The sequence below is a fragment of the Mytilus trossulus genome, chromosome 10 (genome assembly GCF_036588685.1).
Source record: "Mytilus trossulus isolate FHL-02 chromosome 10, PNRI_Mtr1.1.1.hap1, whole genome shotgun sequence".
In the NCBI taxonomy this organism is placed as follows: Eukaryota; Metazoa; Mollusca; class Bivalvia; order Mytilida; family Mytilidae; genus Mytilus; species Mytilus trossulus.
This window is the reverse complement of record NC_086382.1, coordinates 51,143,249-51,165,682: the sequence shown is the minus strand read 5'-3', so window position 1 is coordinate 51,165,682 and position 22,434 is coordinate 51,143,249. Positions and strand designations below refer to the sequence as shown.

The following is a 22,434-nucleotide window of genomic DNA, read 5'->3' as shown; positions in this document are numbered from 1 at the left end:
ACTGACAAATTTAGTAAGGTAACTGTAAAGCTTTCAGGCCTAACATGGCGAAATTTAAGTGAGAATATATGAAAGAGAAAACAGCAAGAACAAGGAGTGAAAAGAAATAGTTTTGTCTTTATTGACATTGAAGGTCAATTATCACTACTTATGCAACAATTTTTTATCTGCATTCATTACCAACCAAAGTATACATTATAAGTCAATTCATATTGAGGATATTCTGACCTATTGCGAAGTTTTTGCTAGTCTTTTCAGGTCATTGTTGTATATTTATCTTTTACAATTATTGCTATTGTCATTGTGTTTCTTGAATTGAAAGATCACAAACACATATTATACCTACCTAGAAGCTTCCTGATTCCTGATGATTTTACTGAGTGATGGATTAAGGCCCCTTTCATGGGAAAAATTCATTGATAATACAGTGAAAAATTGAACTATGACTTGAGTGAGTCCCCTTTTATGGCAGTCCCCCTTCTTAAAAATACTGGATTTATCATTTTGAACTTTGTACCAGTACAATAGAAAAAAGCTGTTAGAAATTGCACTGCTATGAAACTATGCATAAAAGAAACCTCAACTCAGTAACATTGCTACATGTAGGTACGAAAAAGAACCACACGAGGATGACCTGGTACAAGTACTTATAGCTAGTAAAGTTACTAGCTGAAGTAGGTATTCCTACTAGGAAATGTTTGTAGGGTTACTTGAAGCTAGTAGAATCACTAGTCTTACCATGTATATGCCACTAGGAGGACCTAGTTATGTTACTAAAAGGTAGTAAAAATACTTATTCAGACTAGTAAAGTCACCAAGCAGTCTAGCAAAATTACTAGGGACTCCTAGTATAATTACTAAGTAGCCTAGTAAGTTTACTTTGATGGCCTAGTATAGTTACTAAGTAGGCTAGTAAATATACTTCTGGCCTAGTAATCTCATGGACAGTAAGTTTACTAGTTAACCTAGTAGAGATTACTAGTTATTTTTTTCAGTGTAGTAAAAACTAAATAACTTTCCACAACTTACAAAAAATATATAAAATATACCAGTCTTAAAACACAAGAAAGCGTTGAATTTCTTTTTTTTTTTAATACATGAGTAAGTAATGATCGTTTTATACGTATCATAGTTTTTGTGATGAACTAACAAGTTTTCCCTACAATTGTATGCCCAAATATTACAATTGTCTACCACGATTGAGTGTTTTATACTTATACTTTATGCATATAACAATCTTTATAATACGATACTGATTCATATATGAAACCAAGCAATAAATTTTATATAATCAGTGAAAAATCAAATTGATTTTGTATTATCAATAAATCATAATTTTGAAGTCAAAATATCTTTTAATTGTTAATCGGAAATATCCGGCGTCTTTTTCAAAATGAGCGTGGATTTTGTTCGACATCAATATAGTTTAGAGCATTTCAAAAACTAATTTTCGAACCTATCCGTCCGATAAATGAATAAATATATGGGAAAAATGATATAGCGAATCAAGCAATATATATACATGACATTTCCTGTGTCCACAACAATTAGTCCCAAGTACTTAGATGCTTCATTAAGTGGTCCATACATCAGTGTTTTTAGATAAACATTCTATCAATTTAATCAGTAAGGGACTAGTGCGATTCAATTTTTACCATTCATTGACATACTTCGAAAATGAACACAAATCTAAAATAATAGCAAAATATTTATCGGATGTTAGCTGGAGTTGATCATGATCAAATTGTTAATCTTCCTCACCAATAAAAGTTGGTTCTCTTCAACTTTCATGTTTTGCTCATCATTTCCCTTCCTTTGTCCTATCCGGTAGCTTTGTGAGCCAATAATTGCATTGCTCAGATTATCTGTTGATTAACTATTTAAATCACTCTCTCTCTACATATATTACAGCCAGTTGAACATTTCATCCACTTAATGCATAGTTCGATTGTTCACAACAGAGAGTGAATCTGTAATTATATCTGGTTCAATTGCTTTGGACTTATATTGGACTTTTTGGCTATCAGTCTGCATAGCTGTCCCAAGTGAGTGACACACTAAATAGTTCTTTTCTTCACACACGTTTTACTCGTTACTGCTTAACATGCAGATATATCAAAATTAGTGTAATTTGCATTGTCTTTATTATAGATTATTTTTTTTATCCATCTCATCTATGTAAACTCAGGAATCATAGTCATTTTGTTTGATCTTCAAGGTAAGGTAAGAATATGCAAGTCCTTATTTGGCTAAGATTTGTCTTATATGTTTATATTAGTTGATGTAGCTCATTTGATTTGATTTTGTTCGTCTGAAAGAAAGTCTCATATTATTCACATGAAAAGAAACCATATAGAAATTAACATGTCATGTACTGAATGCATGTTTCTTCTGACAACTAGAATAGAAATGTTTTTCTTCGAACAACGCTTCAACAGTAGTATGTGGATTTCTGAAATTTCCTATGTATTTACTTTATTTATTTTCTATTACTAGTATGTCAGAAAATATTTTACATATTTTTTTTTTATACGGTAATGTTTAGACTTTAGAAAGCTCAACACTTTTCAATACAATGATGTGACCCTCATGTCTAAACCATTTGATGTGTTATTCAAATTAAGAGCTGAAGTGTTGCATATACTGAACTAGCTATTTTATATGTTTTTAGAAGCCAACAGTGCAATACTATAAGTACCAACAAATAGACGTATTTTTTCATAGCAGATTTCGACCTTGCTCTACATAATCATGTACTTGGATTCCACAAATAAGGTGCAAGACCCTTGTTATACATATTTTGTATTTTTTTTCTTTAAAAGGCGTGAAATCTTGCATTTCTCATTCATTCATCTTACGGAAACCGATCGGTAGTTAAATATGTCATGGGCAACATAGGATGAAGAGAAAAACAAAGACGAAGAAAAGATTAAACAAAAAGTAAAAGCCATGACAATGCTTTGCGGAACCACTGACACTCGATAGATGCTTCGAGAAAATACTGAAACACGATAACTAGATATACCTTTCTTCTTTGGTTCGTCCTTTGTTATTTAAATTGCTTGAAAAACTTGAATGCAAAGGAAATAAAGATCGATGTCTTTCTAATATTTAATCAATGAATAGAAATGTAGGTCAGCAATACTGAAAGCATGAAGAGAAAGTAAAGTAAAAGGGTATTTGACTACTCGCATGATAAGATGAATAGAGAAATACCAGAACTAGGAACAGAGAAAAACAGTAGTTGTCAATATCGGGTAACGTATATGGCAAACAATAGATGATAGTGCTGACAACGTGGTTATATGACACATCAAACGGTACTTGATCAGACCGTCCAATGGACATATACATTCAGATGAAGCAGATCAGTGTCGATGGAAATCTCGTATCAAAAAGAAACCCCAATCCTGACAACTACTTCCCATCACTTTAAAAACAATTACTTTTGTAAGATCTTTTGTTGTTCAATTGTTGTTGATTACGTATCTGAAATTATCAGCTGTTTGTGACACAAGTCACAACGGTAAGATAACATTGTAAGGTAACTATCCCTTTAAAGACGAGGATCGACTTAAAACATCTGAATGCAGAAGATCATTATTAGTTCTATTCCAGGTTAGATCCATCTTTACGTAGAATCGCATTATTTTAACATCAAACGTTGCAAATTTTTGAAAAAAACTTGAAAATCATTAAATAAGCAGAAATATTTTTCATTTAGTTAAACTTTGATATCAGTTATCAAAATTTGTAATGCTTATAATTCAATATGCCAGACTCGTGTTTCGTCTAGATGAGATTTGTTAGTGTCGCTAGAATAAAAGAATAAAAATCACTAGGAATATACAGAATATAATCATCAATACATTAGCGAATTAACAAAAGACCCAGAACACAAAAAAGGGACAGAAGATACTTAAACGTAAAATGACAAAAATACCGCACTCAATACTGCAAAACTAAAAGTCTGTCATCAAATGTCAAAATCAAAAGCTAAAATACTTCACGAATGGATACCAACTGTCAAATTCCTGACTTGGAACAGGCATTTTCTTTTGTAGCTAACCAAACCTCTAACTTATATGACAGTCAAATAAAATTCCATTACGAAAACATTAAAAATCGTCATTCTATGAAAATTACCAAAGCCATTGCGAAATACAGACCGAAAAGACAAACAACATCCCACAAAATAATACAAAGAACTGAAATCTGTGAAACATGGACGCAACAATTACACATTGGATTTGGAATCAAACTATGACAAATGTATTCAACTTGGTTCGCCTAATGAATTGTTCGCTTTATATTTGAACATTCATCTGAGGAAAACATTTCAAAGGAGCATGTTTTACATGTCTGCTTGTATTACAAGTAAGCGCAATCCTCACATTAAACAAATTTTTACTATGATCATATTTTAATATCATTCATATCATTTTACATAAGTCTCCATTCAATAAATTAAAGTTTTCATACAAATCTTTATAAATTAATAAAACAGTTTATAAAAAATATAGATCCATATGCTCTCTCATAATTAAGGAAACTCCTTTATGTATTTGGATTTACTACCCCGATGAAAATAATGTTATGCTTAGAGGTAAATGATCAGTCTCTCATGCATCTTCCTCATTCAGTGTACTGGTTCAGATAGACATGGCTTTCATTTCCGCTTGAAATGACATACACAGAACAAGTAGACGAGCGTCATTATTGTACAATGAGCATCAATTTTGTAACATTTAATACTTTATAACTGTTTTCAAGTCAAAGACATCGATAAACCATCATCCATATCTTCTTCCATGTGTATAACCGATTGTTCCTCATCGTCTCCCATCTCAACCTGACACGCTTCAATCACTTGTGCTTCTGATATTGTTCCATTCTGTAAACTTTCTCTCAATTCGTCCTCTGTAAGAGAAATGTCTTCCTCTGAAAAATAATAAAACATAACTAATTTTAACGCTTTTATCAAAGAACCAGCACAACTGATATTTTTTTTCCAAAACATAGGCATTCTATGTGCTCAACCCATGAGCAAATCATTGGTCAAGAAAAATTTAACTTATATATGAAATTGAGAATGGACTACATAGGCTATATGCCAAACAGACAGATCAATTTCAATGATTTCAGTTTAATATCCATATTGATAAATTTGTATTTCATAGAAGATACAATGTTTACAAAAGTGAGCTCGTACAATTTCGCTTTAAGTGTTATGTTCCTTTCAGTTATCCGGTTCCTGATGTGGCTATACATCTATGCTTTCGTTTTTGATTTGATCATTTAATTGGTTTGATTCGAAAACCACTGATTACTCGTAAACGCTGAAGTATCAAAAACAAAAAAAGCCTAGTACCTTATTTAGCTCTTAGCTTGAATAAACTAGTGAAGGTAGAAACGAATTATAAAAACAACATCACGTACATGTTTGCTTATCAATCACCCTTTGAGGTATATCAACAAGACATTATTACGCTCTACAATATGACAGTAAACAAGAGTTATATTTTTATCATCATAATTTACATAAAACAAAACCAGTAAATTGTTATAAGAATTGAAAATTATAGATAGATAAAGACAACTATCTTAATCAGACTGTATCCATTTGGACATTGTATATATTTTGAATACCTCATATATATTTAGGTGAAGACAACAAAGGATAAGAAAATCTTAAGCTCAGTATGCCACCAAGGATTATGCAAATTGCATGACTTGATTTGATGACCATTTAGAACGGATTATCTCCCTTGGCCTTAAAGGCATAATGTCATATAATGTAGAGCACTTAAATTTCTTTAACGGAGATCGGTCACAAGTGACATCCTTCCAGGTATTTATACCGAAAGATGAACTTTCTTTGTGTTAAATATCCTGTGTGGATGATTGTCAGTAATTTTTACAGTATCACAAACAAATCATATTCATATATATGACCTTGGTTTTTTTTTACCGGACAACAATAATCAGTTATATATAAATATTAACTGACAGGGACGTTTAGTAAAGCAAATAGCAAGCCTTAATTAAATTTATTATTAATCAAGCAATACATCTTCTTCATTGAAAACGCTGATTCCTTGTACGGCTTTTGCTATATGTTTTGATGTATTTTGTTTTAAATAAGTTTATGCGCACTGAAGATATATTTGTTGTCGAAATGTGCTTCTGGTGCTTAATAAAATGTGGTATCGTTCAAATGCGTTTTATTTTTTTTCGTTTGCAACTATGAAAATTAAATAATTTCATTATCTAGAAAAGAAAAACATAAAAAAAATAAAAAAAATAAAGAGCTTGTGCTTTGATTTTTTTTTTATTGAACGGAAAAATCTAGGATTCCATGAGATCTATTTTTTTCTGAGGATTATCACATTTTTCAATGCAGAACTTTATACAATGTCTTTAGATTCAAATGCGATCGAGGTGTGCTCCCTTCCCTGCTCCTTTGCTATTAAAAATTTGTCAAATAAGCAATAATACAAAAAGTCAGGGGCAAAACGGTTTTTTTGCAATTATACCGGTCCATAAGTGGTTTTATATGTAAATTACAATTTAAAGTGGTATGTACTAGAGACGGGCTGGATTTATTTGCTGATCATTTTGTACTATTTACTCAGAATGTTTAAACTCCTCTCAAGAAACTGTCCTCGTTTAAAGACTCATTGATTCGTCAAGGTTATAAGAATTGAAACTGCTGTTACATATTAATAAAAATTTATTTATAAAATCGCATATCTAATCGTAGTCTTAGAAAGACTATATATACATATAGAATACAATTCATTTGGAGTCGGTTGGGAGCGGGGTTTTTATATTCCATATTGTAACGAATAAAACATTTATATATCCATCTTTATAAAGTACTTGAATTAAAAAGGAAAAAGCTAGAATATAATAATTAAAAGATATGCTTTTTCTAGATAAATGACAAAAATACGAGAAAAGTTGTTAAAAAAATTCCTCCACATCATATTCATGAATCACTGTAACCTGATGAGACAAACAAGTGCACCTCTTGTGTCGGGTGAAGGATTATCTTTTGTCACATTGTTTCACATCAATATATACCCGTTTCTGAACCGATAATCACAACAAAACCAAACTACATGATTAACGAGCCGGGTAAAGTCAGTTAGGATTGCATTACAGGGACAAGTTTACCACCCAGCCTAAGTTAGAAAGCTAGAAGACAATGACATGGAACCTAATGACTTATTTTATATAATGTCAAGGAGAGCTTTTGGTTTCCCTATCAACAGTTTCACTCAAAATTAGTGGTTTGGATAACTATTGTCCTTGTTAAAGGGGTGTTCTATTGTTCCCAAGTCAATTGTTGATGTTAATATACATGCAATTGAACGTTTAATAACAATATAAAGAAAGGAATTTGGTGGATTTGTATAGCAACTTAGTGGTCCGTGTATGGAACAATAAATATCATATCTGAAGGATGAGTCGAAAAGTAGAAAAACGCAAAAAATAACAAATACTTCAAATTATTTTCAAATTCGGTAGGTTCACATAATGCCGACTTCATGATCAATTGTGTTTTAATCACTCATATCTATGTTCAGCGGTATACAAGGATATACAGTTCAATGCATCTTTCAGATGCTTTCAATTAAAAAAAAAAGGAAAATACACTAGCAGACTACAATACATATAAACATAAAAATGTATATTTTCATCTTTTTTTCGTGTTTTAATTAGGCCACGTTGTAAAGGTTTGAGTCATCATTTCGTAACTTGGTCAAATTAAAAGCACGAGTTTTAGGTTCACACCTTGTTCCCATCGTTTTAAAGAATCATTAATACTACGTGGTTTTACCTACATGGTCTTTACCTGGGGACAAATGACTTTAACTAGTCAATGTTTGCATTTCTCCGGATACTTTGTCAAATGATGGAGCTGTTTAGTTACAAAATATTTGTCGTTAAGAAATCACATATGTAGCTATATAAGAGGTATAATTGGATGTCATTGTGCAGTATGAATGAAATAATAAACACCAGACATTCTTCTTGAAATATCGTTAGGTAATTGGCCTGTGCAAATGCTTGAGTTTGGTGAGACTATTAGTAGATGTTATACATACATTTCAATAAGATTATAACAGTTCCCTTAAATATTCTCGCTATCCAATTGCTCTATGGATTTACACTTTTTCATAAACAATTTGAAACCAAAGGAAAAACTATAAAACCTAAAAGACAACTTTGATAATCATTGCATGGATAGAATTTACACTGGAAATTATTTAACAAAAAGAAAACTCGAAAGAAACAATGAATAATAAAGGAAAATTGGCAAAATAATAAATATAAAACAAACAATATAAATCTTAAGAAATCCGACTATATTTAATATCTCTCCTTAATAAGTAATTTATATATAGATTTAGTGATATATTAAAAGATTTCTAAAATTGGCCTAGTGATGACATTAAATCTCTCTATTTTCAGATAGGTTTCGGGTTTAACTATGGATCTGCCGATTCAGCAATCTAACCACAGGTATGTCAATCGGTGGGAGGGTCTAATGTCACTGTTGACAATCTACTAACCAATTTATAATCTTCCTTTGATGTGTTAGCAGTTTTACCTGGGGTTATCGCATCTAAATCCGTTTCTTAATTTCACCTCAAAATGCAACCGAAAGTAAACTGCACATTTTACATAAAAAAATGCATTTCTGTTAGCTTGTGGTAAAATGTGCACATTACAGGTGGACTAATGCAAGTTAAATTATACATCAAAGTAAAGATTGCACAGATAACATAACCTTGTTGTGCCTCGCATCAATTTACCTGTTATCAGTCAAGTAAAGGTATTTCATTCATAAAATATCAGCTGTTTTCCCAGGTACTAGTATTTACACTTTAAATTCATTCATACCCTGAAAATTAAGTCTCCGTCTGACTGACTTTTATATATAGATAACCTTGCAAGTTTGTAGTGTTTACTTAATATAACTTATACGGTATACGTCGGAAGAGCTGAACATTGGCTTGTATCAGGCTCGGCAGAAAAATTAGCTTTATATGAAATAAACTTGTTATTATTTTCAGCACTAGTATAATAACATAAAAGAGGGGCGAAAATACCAGAGGGACAGTCAAACTCATAGAACGAAAATAAACTGACCATGGTTAAAAGACAATGCTTTCATATGCCAGCTGTACAATGACATAAAACATGCACCAAATAATGTTGCATAATATGTTTTAAAAATCTGTTGTAACAAAAAATAATAATTTCATAGCATCGTTAATTTCAGTTTCAAAATCCTTACTGGCATGAACGAATATAAATTTAAAGGTAAATGATATATGATAATTTTGGTTGACGGGTAACTGTGAACATAAATAATACTAAATCAGCTTTCTATACGTGATCCGTAGATGGTAAAAACTGCTGTTTTAAATGGAGTTGATTGACTTTTGATTTCTAAACGTAAAGTGGCAATTATTTCATGCATATTAAAAAAAAAGGCTAAGATTTACTTATTTCCCGAAGTCTACAATTCACATTTGGAGACTTTTGGTTATTGACCTAGCTCTAGATCTAAAATTTATTTTTAATTCATTATTTAAAAAGGATCTTACTGCTGGCAGGATCTCAATATTTTATCTTATGATATCCTTTGATCATCAGCATAAGTTTTGAAATACAAGTGTTATCGTAGGTAAGGAATTTTGGATCCTCAATGCTCTTCAACTTTGTATTTATTTGGCTTTTTAACTATTTTGATCTGAGCGTCACTGATGAGTCTTATGTAGACGAAACGCGCGTCTGGCGTAAAAAAATATAATCCTGGTACTTTTGATAACTATAAAACCAGAATCTTCAACTGAAGAAACAATGTTGTTTCCATTTATTATCAAATTGCACACAAATTCATAAATTCGATATATGGAGATATTCAAATCAAACTGATGATATTTACATATACTGTGCATTGTAAGGTGAAGGAATGTGTCATGCCTTAAAATCAAAACACTTTTCTTGGAAAACAGTAAAAATAGCAGCAAAGAAATTTTTGCTGCCAATTCTAAACAACTTTACATACATATTTTTGAAAACGCATAAATTATGTAAAGCGAACGTTTTTTCTGGTTATATAGTATGTATCTTAAGGCAAATAAAATATTTACTTTTTGCATGCACACGTATAAAAATGGAGGTTTGTCGGTTTTTATTCAACGCAATCCTGGTTAGAACTTTGTTTTAAATTTTAACTTGTTAAAAGGCTATAGTACATACTTGTACATTGAATAAAGTTGCAAATACATATTTCTCAGACATTTTCTAGTTTTTTTCTTTTTTCACATTCCACGAAATATTTGAATGTCAACTTGTTACTTTTGTAAATGCATTAAATGAAGGGCGGAATTATGCACAATGATACTGCAAATTGATAAATATACATGTATATATAATGGGATGTGGTGTGCTTGTCAATGATAACGACAAGGATGCAGACAAGTACAGCTAGGTCAAAGTATGCGTACATTAGCAATCTAGTTTTGCCTACACTCTCGCCTAATGATGTAAGAGCCCGAATTCCAGTTGACAACAGTTACGTAATACCGTTTTAATACTATCGTCCCCTAGTATAATGCTTTCTAAACGCCTACTCGAGAGCAATACCTACAAGGATAAAGAAACAGTAAATTACACCGTGGTAACATAGTAATTTGTGGTTTTAGTTGCTCATAGCAAGGAGGTGTGCTATTCAATTTTGAAGTTTGTTGAGTATTGTACAATATGCCACCAAGTGGATGAACGTTATGGAATAGATGATTAACATTTTTTTCCAATATAAAGAATGACATAACCTCGCTTTTAACGCTGTGGGTTTCTTTTTACTTCAAGTGTCATCTATAAAACTCGCATAGTCGATACATATAGTATCATTATTTGAAGAAATATTTATATACTGTGTAGATTTCTTCATCCATTTGTTAGCTTCTTTTACTTTCAGTACTCTACTGTCAGTATGTTATCATTGCAACAATGAACTCATGTATGATTATAAAGCACTTCAACTCTAGATGAGTAAAAAAGATAGTTTCGCATTCATTTTCAGAGATATCAGTTATTTAGTCAACTGACAGACATTCATTAAAGATATCAATACGTCAAAAGATTCCGATTTGTAAAAAAACAACAATACTTATATGTAGAAAGTAAAATCACCAAACATACTAAACTCCGATAAAAATTCAAAAAGGAAAGTCCCTAATCAAATGGCAAAATTAAAAGCTCAAACACTTAAAACGAATAGATAACAACTGTCATATTCCTGACTTGAAATGGGCATTTTCTTATGTTGGAAATTATGGAATAAACCTTGTCTTATAGCTAGATAAACCTATCACTTGTATGACAGTCGCATAACATTCTATTATATTGAAAACGATGTTTAGAATATAACTACTTGGTTGTACGGTATTACATTAATTGTTTATAAGTGCATATACATTGTACAGAAGTATATTCATAGCACGATCTTGCACAAAACTAGACTATATGACTAGCATAGAAAAAAGAACCTGCACAGAACAATTTGTCTTAGTTTTTTATTTGCAATTAAAATATTTTGAGAATTCGTACAAACTACTAATATCTTTTAAAAGTTATTCTTCGGACCAGAAGTTCTTGTATTTTTATTTAGATCCAGGTCAAATTTATGTGCTATTCATTGTTTAATAATTAATGTTTGTTTTAGTAATTAGCAGTTTCATATAAACTCATACAAATTCTGTAACACAGCTATACATTTTTTTTAAATTCTTTTTTAATTGTAATTCAACTTATGTTTTATTTTAGTGTTATCCTCTTGGCCCCTTTACCTGTACTATTCTATAGCCTGAATCAATTATACAAAAATAAACACGAATAAAGTCATATATATTAAAAACAACAGATGGTCAAGAGCAAAATAAGGACATTTGGGTGACCCAGGTGTCTCTCCTGGGTAGTTTACACCCTATCCTGACACACAAACCCTTCATTTGTAACACAATTACACTTCCGGTCTTTTAAAATACGTGCATTAACATTCTTCAGGGCTTCTAAGTTGACAACAGTTATTAGTACCTTGTAAGGTACTGGCAAACCGTTCAGTCAGAGGAAAAATGAGCTTGAAATGCAAATTTTGAAACTAATCAATTTAACAGCATGTCTCAGCAGTAATTCACTTTCACTATATATTTTAAAAATTAAATCAAATATTAAAAACAAAACTGCATGCATATATTGTCTAAGAAGTCAAACTTGATATTATGTACAAAACACAATAATATAAGTTTTGCTTAGAAAAGAATGTTTGAAAGTTAACACATGACATCAATTTCAAATACTTATATCAACAATTGTAGAATATTCCATCAATATATCATTTTGGCATATATGCAAGGGTCACGATGAAATAAGTGAGCACGCAAAGACTGAGGCTAAAGTCAATTTTACATTCACAATATGTTTTCAATATAATTTTACTAGTAATGCAGTCCCTATATGAATATATATTTATTACATTGGTTTGAATGAATTACCAGGATTTCCGAGTGAAATAAAAACCGATATTTTCACTCCGATTGCCGTCATTGCGTTATAAATTCTGTGAAGTAATTATCAAATGTGTATTAAAAATCTAAATTTGGCATATATTTGGAGGGAAATATTAAGGTGTTTTTGTGGTATGTTAAAATATCAAACAAATAAAGAAGTAACAATAAACTTCATACAGGCAATACAATAGTCCTTCTATAATACGTCAATTGGTTCCCTGGTCATCAGCGGTCACCAATGCATTTTTGACAAGTAAAAATAACGTGTAATAAACAATAACAAATGTTGAAGTTTAATATGACTCCACTTATAAGGTATTGAACTGACTTTGCCTTGCATGTCATCTTGCTCCGCAGCTTCACGTGGTTGGTCAACTGCGGTCAAGTAGAAGTCAGCAGGTTCATACATTGTGCAATACCGATTAAAACGTGACAATACCTTTAATAGGACATTTTCTCACAGACTTCTCGAAAGGCCTGACACTTTCATAAATACCCAGGAAAGGTTATAAGCGGGACAGTGAAAGGTATTACAGATTTGACTAATAGACAATTACAAAGCTAAATACGGCTTGTTCAACCCCCTAATGAGTGGCACAAAGAGTCCGAAAGATGTGTATTTGGTAGATTTGTTTCGGAATGACACGTTAAGGTGACAAGATAATGTAGGAGTAGAGAAGAAATGACCAACACCTGTCTCAAGGAATGTCAGTACATACAACTGTCACTATGACATTCTCTCTAATAATAATTGTCCAAGCATGTAATTATCACAAAGACTTTTATTATGTCCAAAGGTTCATTGGTCTTGTCTCATTGTTTTGATTGAGAAAATCGAGAAAATAATCGACACGGAATTTTCTAAAGAGAGCATCCCTTTGATCAAATACAGGACATATCCGTTTTGCAATTCGGACCTTTTTGAAAGCGAAATGCGATTCTTCATACTTCTGTTAAGTCTTTATCAAATTAAACACACACAAAAAAAACCCCACCGTTCTGTACGTAAACTTCATAAAAACAAGACTATCGAACCTACAGAAGTTGGTATGTTTCAACCAATATGTGTATACGCTACGCTTGGCTGTATTTTGGCACCGATCAAAATTTGAACCCTATTAGACCTATAGTGATATACTACTTTCAAATAGTTATTAAAAATAAATAGTTTTCTACAATACTGAATAAATTTAATTACTAAAACATTTACCAATATCTATATTATTATCCATCTCCAACGAAGCCGACCAATATTTTTTTAAGAGCAACATAAATAATTTTATTGCTGGTTTCTATTTACTATCATTTTATCTTTTCAACTTTGTACAAAAACCTTTTTTGCTGTCGTAAGCATATATTCGTTGTTTACTATTGTCCAAAATTTAATGGATGGAAGGACAACAAACGTGTATTGTTAACTAAAGATTATACGGACACGTCGCGATATTAATGTTTTCCAGTAAATCAATTAGATTTTTTTTATTTATTATAACGTACGCATTAAATAATATGATTTTCGTTGTTGTTTTTGAATTATTTACTACGGGAAACGCACATCATTGTTTCTTACATATGTCAATAAGAATCTTTTGTCATCAAATTTAAAAGGAGTTTCTTTTGATAGTGAACAGTCAGAATAAAAAAATATGCATCTTGACAGCAAATATATTGTTCATTATAATAAGATTAAAATGAAATAATCAAGCATCATTGAACGTTATTGAATATTATAGAATCAACAGTTATAACATAAAATTTAGAGTCCAAAAATAAAATAAAATTGGAGACGTCACAGATTTCGAAATTCTAAAATTTAATAACCTTACAGTGTTATTTCAAAATTGTATCAAGAATTGAGTATAAATCGGTTACTGTGATATCACCCAACTCGTCTTAGAAAATAAAAAGAGCAATGGTTTATTTTCTAACAAGGCCTATTGCACATATGACACAAGATATAAAGAAGCCTGATATTACACTGTGTGGCGATACTTCTTCATTTGAAGACTTAACTTAAATGGACGACAAATTCTTTGTGTATTCTTCTTCACTTAAGGACAAATGAATTGTTAACCTCGTGTGACAATGGATTGTTGTGAAGGGTATAATTTGAGTAAGGAGAGATAAGTAATTACATCATTAGGTTTCAAAAGAAGTGATATAGGAGATGAAGTTGATTGGTTTTTATTGTCCAAATAAATAGAAACATTTGTCACCGAATACCCAACTTCAAACGAAAGATAGCCACCTATATGGAGATTTGCGTCTTCAACATTTTTCTGATTAACCCTCAAATTGTGTGACATATATTAAATAAACCACTTATTTAATAAAATGTTTTCAGACGGGTATCCAAAGGGCATATTCTAAATGTGGATTTCCGGTGATAATTAAATAGTTTAGCCTCATATGAATTTGCCTAGGTGGTAATGTTCTTGTGTTTTATTCTCATTGTTATCAGAGCTTCATTACCAGCATTGGGTTTCATCCACAGAGAAGTCAACACTACAACACTGGCTTAAATTTCTAATAAATCCTAATAATATTATAATTCCATAACTAAAGTATAGTTACTTACAAAGCTAAAGTGAAGTGGTGTGTATTATACACCGTTACAGAATCATATCAGTCTTGCTACCATTTCGCGTATATCTTTTGCTAGTGCCTGAAGGAATTGAATCAGATTTCCTTACCTTAAGAAAATGACAGGATGTTGGTTTTTTTTTGTCATGTGGGTATTGCACATTACTAATTGTTTTAACCATATGGCTTTATCTCGGGTAAAACGTGTGTATATTATATGCTTGCTATTCAAAATCACTATCACTCTGTTGTTTTAAAGTTTTGTTGTAAAAGCTTTGGTTTTGAGTAGTTTTTATCATACTTTTGTGACAACTATAACTATAGTATTTGCCAATGTTGGTTAATTTGCGTTGTATCAAATCTTAGATTCCTCTTTCATGATCTCATAAAATAACTAATGATTTCAAAACTTTGCTGGGATATTTGTTATCCCTTTGTTTTTATATAGATACCGTTTGATGAAGCAACGAAATAACAGTTTTACCGGTGACACATAGATAGCATTCCATATTGTGCTGCTGCTTCCTTCAAAACGGCACTTTAAGCAATGTACAAGTATAGTATTTCATTCATATGTGTCTTTTTATATTTATCTACAACCTGAAGACAAGACAGGGTGATTTTTGTTCTTGTGTCTTAGAAATACGTCTGCCAGTCGCCTTTCAATACCAGGAGTCGGTTTCACAAAATAACTTAGGACTAAGATCAGTCGTAAGTATACTGAATGTTCATGACTTAAGATCAATCTTAGTTGTAAGTTTTTTGTGAAACCGACTCCTGATGACTTAGTTGGGTAACTATAGTCTTTGGTAGGGTTTATGCAAGACCGCTACTTATTACAAAATCGAGAAAAAAAATTACACTGGAAAAAAGTATCAACATATATATACATCTTATAACATATGCTTGGTAGTGTCCTGTAGAATTAAACTTGGTTTAATTGTGCTTTTATAGATAAACAGTGTCAAAAAGTCACAAATAAATGTCCCCAGTAATATAATACTGTTGAACTTGGTGTAGAAAGAGATCTAACCTGGTCTTATCAGGGTCATAGATCAGGGTATAAATATGGTCCTGTGTTAAATTTATTATTAACAATATTGATATCTGCAATAAAATGAAATACTCACTGTACTTTCTTGATTTATCGAAAAATGACCAAAGGGCATTTGACAAAACATTTTAATTCAAGGAGATCGAAATATCTCGCATATTTTATGATCACACTAGCTGAACTCTATAAAGTTTAAGACCTCTATCTTTTATATGTATAATTATCTTGACACTAAACGTGATAATTTCAAAAAACTTCCCGAAACAATTTTTGAGACCTTGTCGAATTTGTTTGGACCATTGAAGGTATTGTCAAAATAAGCGGACATTGGCCTCAGGTTCACGGAAAATTCTGATGAAATTATGTTTAACACTGCAGACGCAACTTAAAGAGAGACAACGTATTCAGTTGAGCTGACTTAAAATTCTGATCAAGCTAGAACACATGTGAATGACACAAAATATCAGCAATGTGCCAACATATACTCACAGAAACGCACATTTATCAATGTATAACATATCTTTCTATTTCAAGGGTGCAGATAAAGAGGCTTTGAGAAAAAAGAAAATATTTCTTGGAAAGATACCTTTACAAGATTTCGTCGCAGTTAACATACTAGTAGGTCCGATCAAGCAAGGAAAACCCAACAGGTCACCGGAAAGGGACGGTTATTTTTGAAAGACCAACAGACGTACCGACAAAGCGACGATTATTTGTACTCTCAATTTTTTTTTGGAGAGTACAAAAAAATCTTGTAGATAAAGAAATGCAAATGTTAGCTTTATCTCTTGAATATGTGAATTTCATACACGTTTAAATATTAAAACTGTTGAGTCCAGAAAATACGTCAGCACATAAGCAAATAAACCAGTGCGTCAATAAAACTATGGACGGCTGTAATGACGCAACGAAATCTGTGACCAGTTGGAATCAAACAAGCAACGTTTTGCATTTTAATGATAATTAACTTCTTATTTAGAATGACTATATATTTTAATCAGAGACATATCAAAATGAGCATACAATAGGTATCATGTGAAACTATTTTTATATCAAATGATATGGACTACAGAGTTCATGGGAACGTCACGGTCTCATAAGACTTCTAAAGTATCTGTGTGAAAAAAATAACACTTTTCTGATAACTTCAAAAATAATCATAATTCGGACACGGTCTCATCATAGATGACCAGGTAATACCCTGACCACACACAACTTCCTTGTCGTGAAGAGGTTCAATAAGGAAAACCGAAAGTAGCTGAGGTGTATAAATGCTTATTTTTGCTGACGTGATAAAATCTTAACTTTACACCGATTATGTACAATTTACTAATACCACTTTTCATATTTTAAGTATAAAGGATAAGATCAAATGTTGACAAAAGATAGAAGCAGACGACAATTTCCCAGTCCCCTCACGTGACATTTAATAAATCGCTTGTCACACCGTTATCATGAATGAAAAAAATAGTTTTTCAGCACAAAAGAGAAAGAATTTCATTCATAAAGATCAGTAATCTAGAAGGTCACTGAACATCCTTGTTCTCAACACTGAGAGAGTCAATACTTTTATTTAAATCTTCGCAATATAAAGAATACGTTATGAAGATTGGTAAATAATAAACACAAGAAAAATATGAGTTAAGGGCAGAGTAAATAAAAAAACAACAACTTGAGATTGTGAAAACTTCAAAGAGTATTCTTTATATCTCTGGTCAGAAATTTGTTCTTTCGAATTTATTTCATCAGAATTAATCTTGAAATTTCTATATATAGATACCTTTACTAGTAAGCTCCAACCAAGTTATATTGCAATAATTTGTCAAACTGACAACTTTAAAAGTTACAATTTTCGGATCAATATTCTTGTGTGCATTGTTTTTCTCAAAAAAGAGGAACTAACATTTCATGGTCATTTTTTTGCACATGGACCTGGTCCGTCGGAGATTTTCATAACTTGAATACACAGATGACGGTCGGGAGATTTTAAAGATAAAGCCTTTTGCAATACTGGAATTTCTAGCAACCTTTATTTAAAATTAAATTAACATTCCATCAAATATAATATTGTATTATATGTCTCTGATTCTATATAATTATTAATTTCAACTAATGTTTTATATTGTTCGAAAATTGAGAATAGTGGTTGGTAATTGTGTTCAGTAATAATGTTGTCTCAGTGATGCATCAGTGCATAGATAATGCAATATGATTTATGTGTGACAACTTGGTGCAAATAAACTCTGCTGTTATGTACTCTGTAAAATAAGTAAAATTCAAATTTGATTTGTTCATTCATAGATATAATGGCTATTATATATATGGTTCATATAAGGTTTTCACCAATACTGAACAGTCGTTGAAAACTGAGACCTGAACATATAAAGAAGAGGGGCGAATGATACCAGAGGGACAGTCAAACTCATTAATAGAAAATAAACTGACAACGTCATGGCTATAAATGAAAAGGACAAACAGACAAACAACACGAACCCCACCAAAAACTAGGGATGATCTCAGGTGCTCCGGAAGAGTAAGCATGTTCCACATGTGGCACCCGTCGTGTTGTTTATGAGATAACAAATCCGGTAAAAATTCTAATTAGGTAGGTCACATACATGAAAGGGAAGGGCACTGTAGCTGCGACGTAAGGAACATATCCGATATCATTTGGAAGCGGTTATTCCATAATGGTCAACCAACTCGTGATGGCGCCCGTTAAATTTACGAAGAGATGATTTCAACTCCACCATTTGGAAGTCTTGATTTAATATAAGCTCACACGGTTTGAGAGATTTGGATTTTTTCCCTTGTTGCTTGAAACAGAGATTGATAAAACTCTACTTTAATAACATGAAAGCTACCAACGGGCAACAAAACAACATATGTTCAACAAAAAAAAAAAAGAACACCACGGTCAAATTGAAAGCCACGCAGATATGTGAACAATAGTCTACAAAACCTGCAATTCACTACACCTAATACTAAAACTTGAGTTACATGACCTTAACAACAAAGAAAGATAACACAACAAAATTAAAATCTGTATGCTTATTAGTGTCTCTTACGCCTTTGTAATGAATATGATAGTTTTTAGTATTGTGTAAGTTGTAACATGTTTCAGTTATACGTATCAAAAAACACAACACAATCCCTGCATTGTGTGATATCTGACATAGTACCGATTTATAAGGAAGTGTGTGCTATTTCAACGACAGCCAAATAAAATGACAATTTTCTCTAGAATACTATGCATTCAACGTGGAGTTATTAATCATAAAAGGAGTGGTTTCTTTTTGTCAAAATGAACCGTTAGAGCAGTAGTGGTGAATGTTCAAAGAACACATTTGAAAAGACAATACACTTGTATTTTCTTATTTTCATATTTCATATCTAGCGAAGAATTTTGTATCATGTCCTGTGTTATTGAAAGATTATTTGCAATTCCAATATCTGCATAACTAGCCGTTTCAAAACGCTAGTCTAACCTCGATCTGGGACTCTTATAGTATATGTCCTGGCATGTGACTATAGTCTTCGTAGTGATAAACGCAAGATGTATATTTACTGACAAAGCGTGTAAAACCAGAAACATATGACCCAGTGCCTGTTAAAACTGAATCCACTTTATGATTTTGAAAAAAACCCGTTACTTCTGAATTGATCATTCTAAAGACCGTGTAAGCTGATTGGCATGCAGATACTACATGGTGTGAAGGTATTGAACACACAGATTTTATCTTACCATGGAAGTATTACATAACATCCATGTTACAACCAACTAAGAAACAACAATGTTGATAAAAATAACCGAATCCAAAGTATTGCATGGACACAAAAGACGTTATTAACATAAAAATAAGATATAGAAGATATGCCTGCTGTGGGTATTGTTCTTTTACATTATCACATTCCACACATGCAACACATTGTGCAGATCTGTTGCATGTCCAATTGTGAACTAAGCTACATCTGCAGGTTTTATAACTGTAAAACCAACAAAGCTATTGTTGAACATTACACATGGAATGTGCGGTATTTGAATTAACTGTTGCAAATTCAATAAAAACTTTATTAGACAGATTGGGTGACAAAACCGGGATATTTGGTGACACTATATCGAGACGGAGGCTGTGTAAGTGTTAATGAATAATTGATGAATAGCTGTCTGACATAGGGCCACAAAAATGTAACACTTTATAGGATGCTGTTAATTATCACTTGTCATTAATAGGTCCATCATACCTTAAACTATAATACGGTAATAGGGCCGCTCATTCCAGACAGGAACATATATATTGACTTGTTAGATATACTGATCCCAGTTCCAGATGAGTACTATATGAGCATAATTGGTAGATATTAATGCACTTGAACAAATGAAGCTGGGTCTGAGACAGGATTTTCTAAGTGGTTTAAAATTGTATGCAGTTATACTTTCATTAAATAAAGCTTTGAGGCCAACAACTTTTTCTTAGACAATGATTGTCAATGTAACTACTAGTGCAACGACTTATATTAGTAAATAAAGGCATAATATCTATAACTGTCTCTTTTTTTATCATTTGTTCTACCTTTTTCGGCAATAAAAACGTATTGGTCAATACAAAATTTCTTGGATATGACATTGGATTGCAATTTGTTATTAAAAAAGTAATGTTTTGTAAACTTTAAAATAGAAGTTAAAGAAAGATAAAACAGTTAAACTGTTAAAATCTTACACATAACAGACTGAATGGCTGTTCGAATTGTTTCGCCTACCTGATGATACTTCAAAGCAGGGGAGGGGTTAGCAAGAACAATTATGTCGGGTCACGGCAGTCAAACCAAAATAATGCAGCCTTGTTTTCCATAGCAAAACAACGTTCCTTAAACACCTCTTTATAATTGTTAAAAATCGTACAAATATCTGATAAATCGGAGGTCAGTTCCCTTCTATTGTATCTTTTCCTTTGTGTTTTCATGGTAACTGATTTGCAAATAACAAAACCAACAAGTTTAAGTAAAAAAAATGCGTAGAAATATAATTATTGTTTGCAATACTTCCTTCCAAATAACAAGCAATCATTTTTCACAACAATAGTATGAATTAAATTTTTTTATTGACTTTTTGACAAAGGTAATAATTTCAGCCATAACTATACCTGATATTTAGCATTTTTATTGCCTGAGGAATAAAACTTGTTTTCCACTAATTTAATGGTTATTTCTGAAAATAAACCATTTGTTTAAAATAATGACTATTTATGAATGGGAAAATACTTTTTTCTCTATTATAACGGTTATTTATCAACATCTCACTTGAGCATTAGAAAAAGTTCACCAGGTTATAACAGTAAAATTATAACCTCTGAGACCAAGAGATCATGGATTAAACAGAGGTGGCAACCTTTCTCACACATATTCAATGCATGTTTTATGCATTAGTTTATATGGAATTATACAGAGGTATAATTCAAGACAATCTTGTATTCCTAATGGATTGTGTCTTTCACAGGTCCTTCAAACTGTTGACCCTAAGATACCTCTTTACCAGAATGTCTGTATATTTTAAAGAACAAATTTGTTTTATGCAATGGCTTTACTACAGAATCTTAAAAGTTTTATAATTCTCTGTAATTCATTTAATTTACTAATAATTTGTTTTTGGAAATGCAATACAATTTGTACACTAATTTAGTAATCTTAAATTCATATCACAGACATATTGAAAACCTGTTGATCAACAAATGTTTTCTGTATCTCTTTGAAGAATCATGAATTAAAATCTGTTCTAAAACTTTCAAATGTCATTAATAATCAAGTTAAATTTTGGAAATATGTGTATTAATACTAGTAGCTTTTTATTAAAGTGATTGAGAGTAAAAAGCTAGTTTTACCTCAGTACATTTTGGACTTCTGAGTGAGTCTGCTGTTGTTTCTATATCAACTTTTTTCTTAGAAGTTGGGTGTTAGTGGTTTGTGTGGTATTTGTTGTATGGTCCAATATATTTGGTTTAGTTTAAACATATTTTATTGTTCAAAATGACAAAAGGATCAAACACAAGTTTTACAAATTAGTAACGTCTTCTCCAACGTATTTTTGGTAATATTTGTTATCCATTTTATATCTTTACGTAGAAGTAGTGTGTAGGAGTAATGTGGTTTGCATGGTTGTACGATCCAAATTTTTGGTAATACTCAGGTACTTGTTATCAATTTTAT

General features: G+C 31.6%; 1 protein-coding gene across 1 annotated transcript in view; it reads right to left on the bottom strand.

The window, feature by feature from the left end:
- Positions 1–4,411: 4,411 nt before the first annotated feature.
- Positions 4,412–22,434, bottom strand: part of LOC134687992 (uncharacterized) — a 119,591-nt gene continuing 101,568 nt past the window's right edge. Inside the window, exon 18 of the mRNA XM_063548458.1 lies at positions 4,412–4,941. Within this exon, the coding sequence (XP_063404528.1) occupies positions 4,769–4,941 (173 nt within the window). The 3' untranslated portion in view covers positions 4,412–4,768. The remainder of the gene's footprint in view (positions 4,942–22,434) is intronic.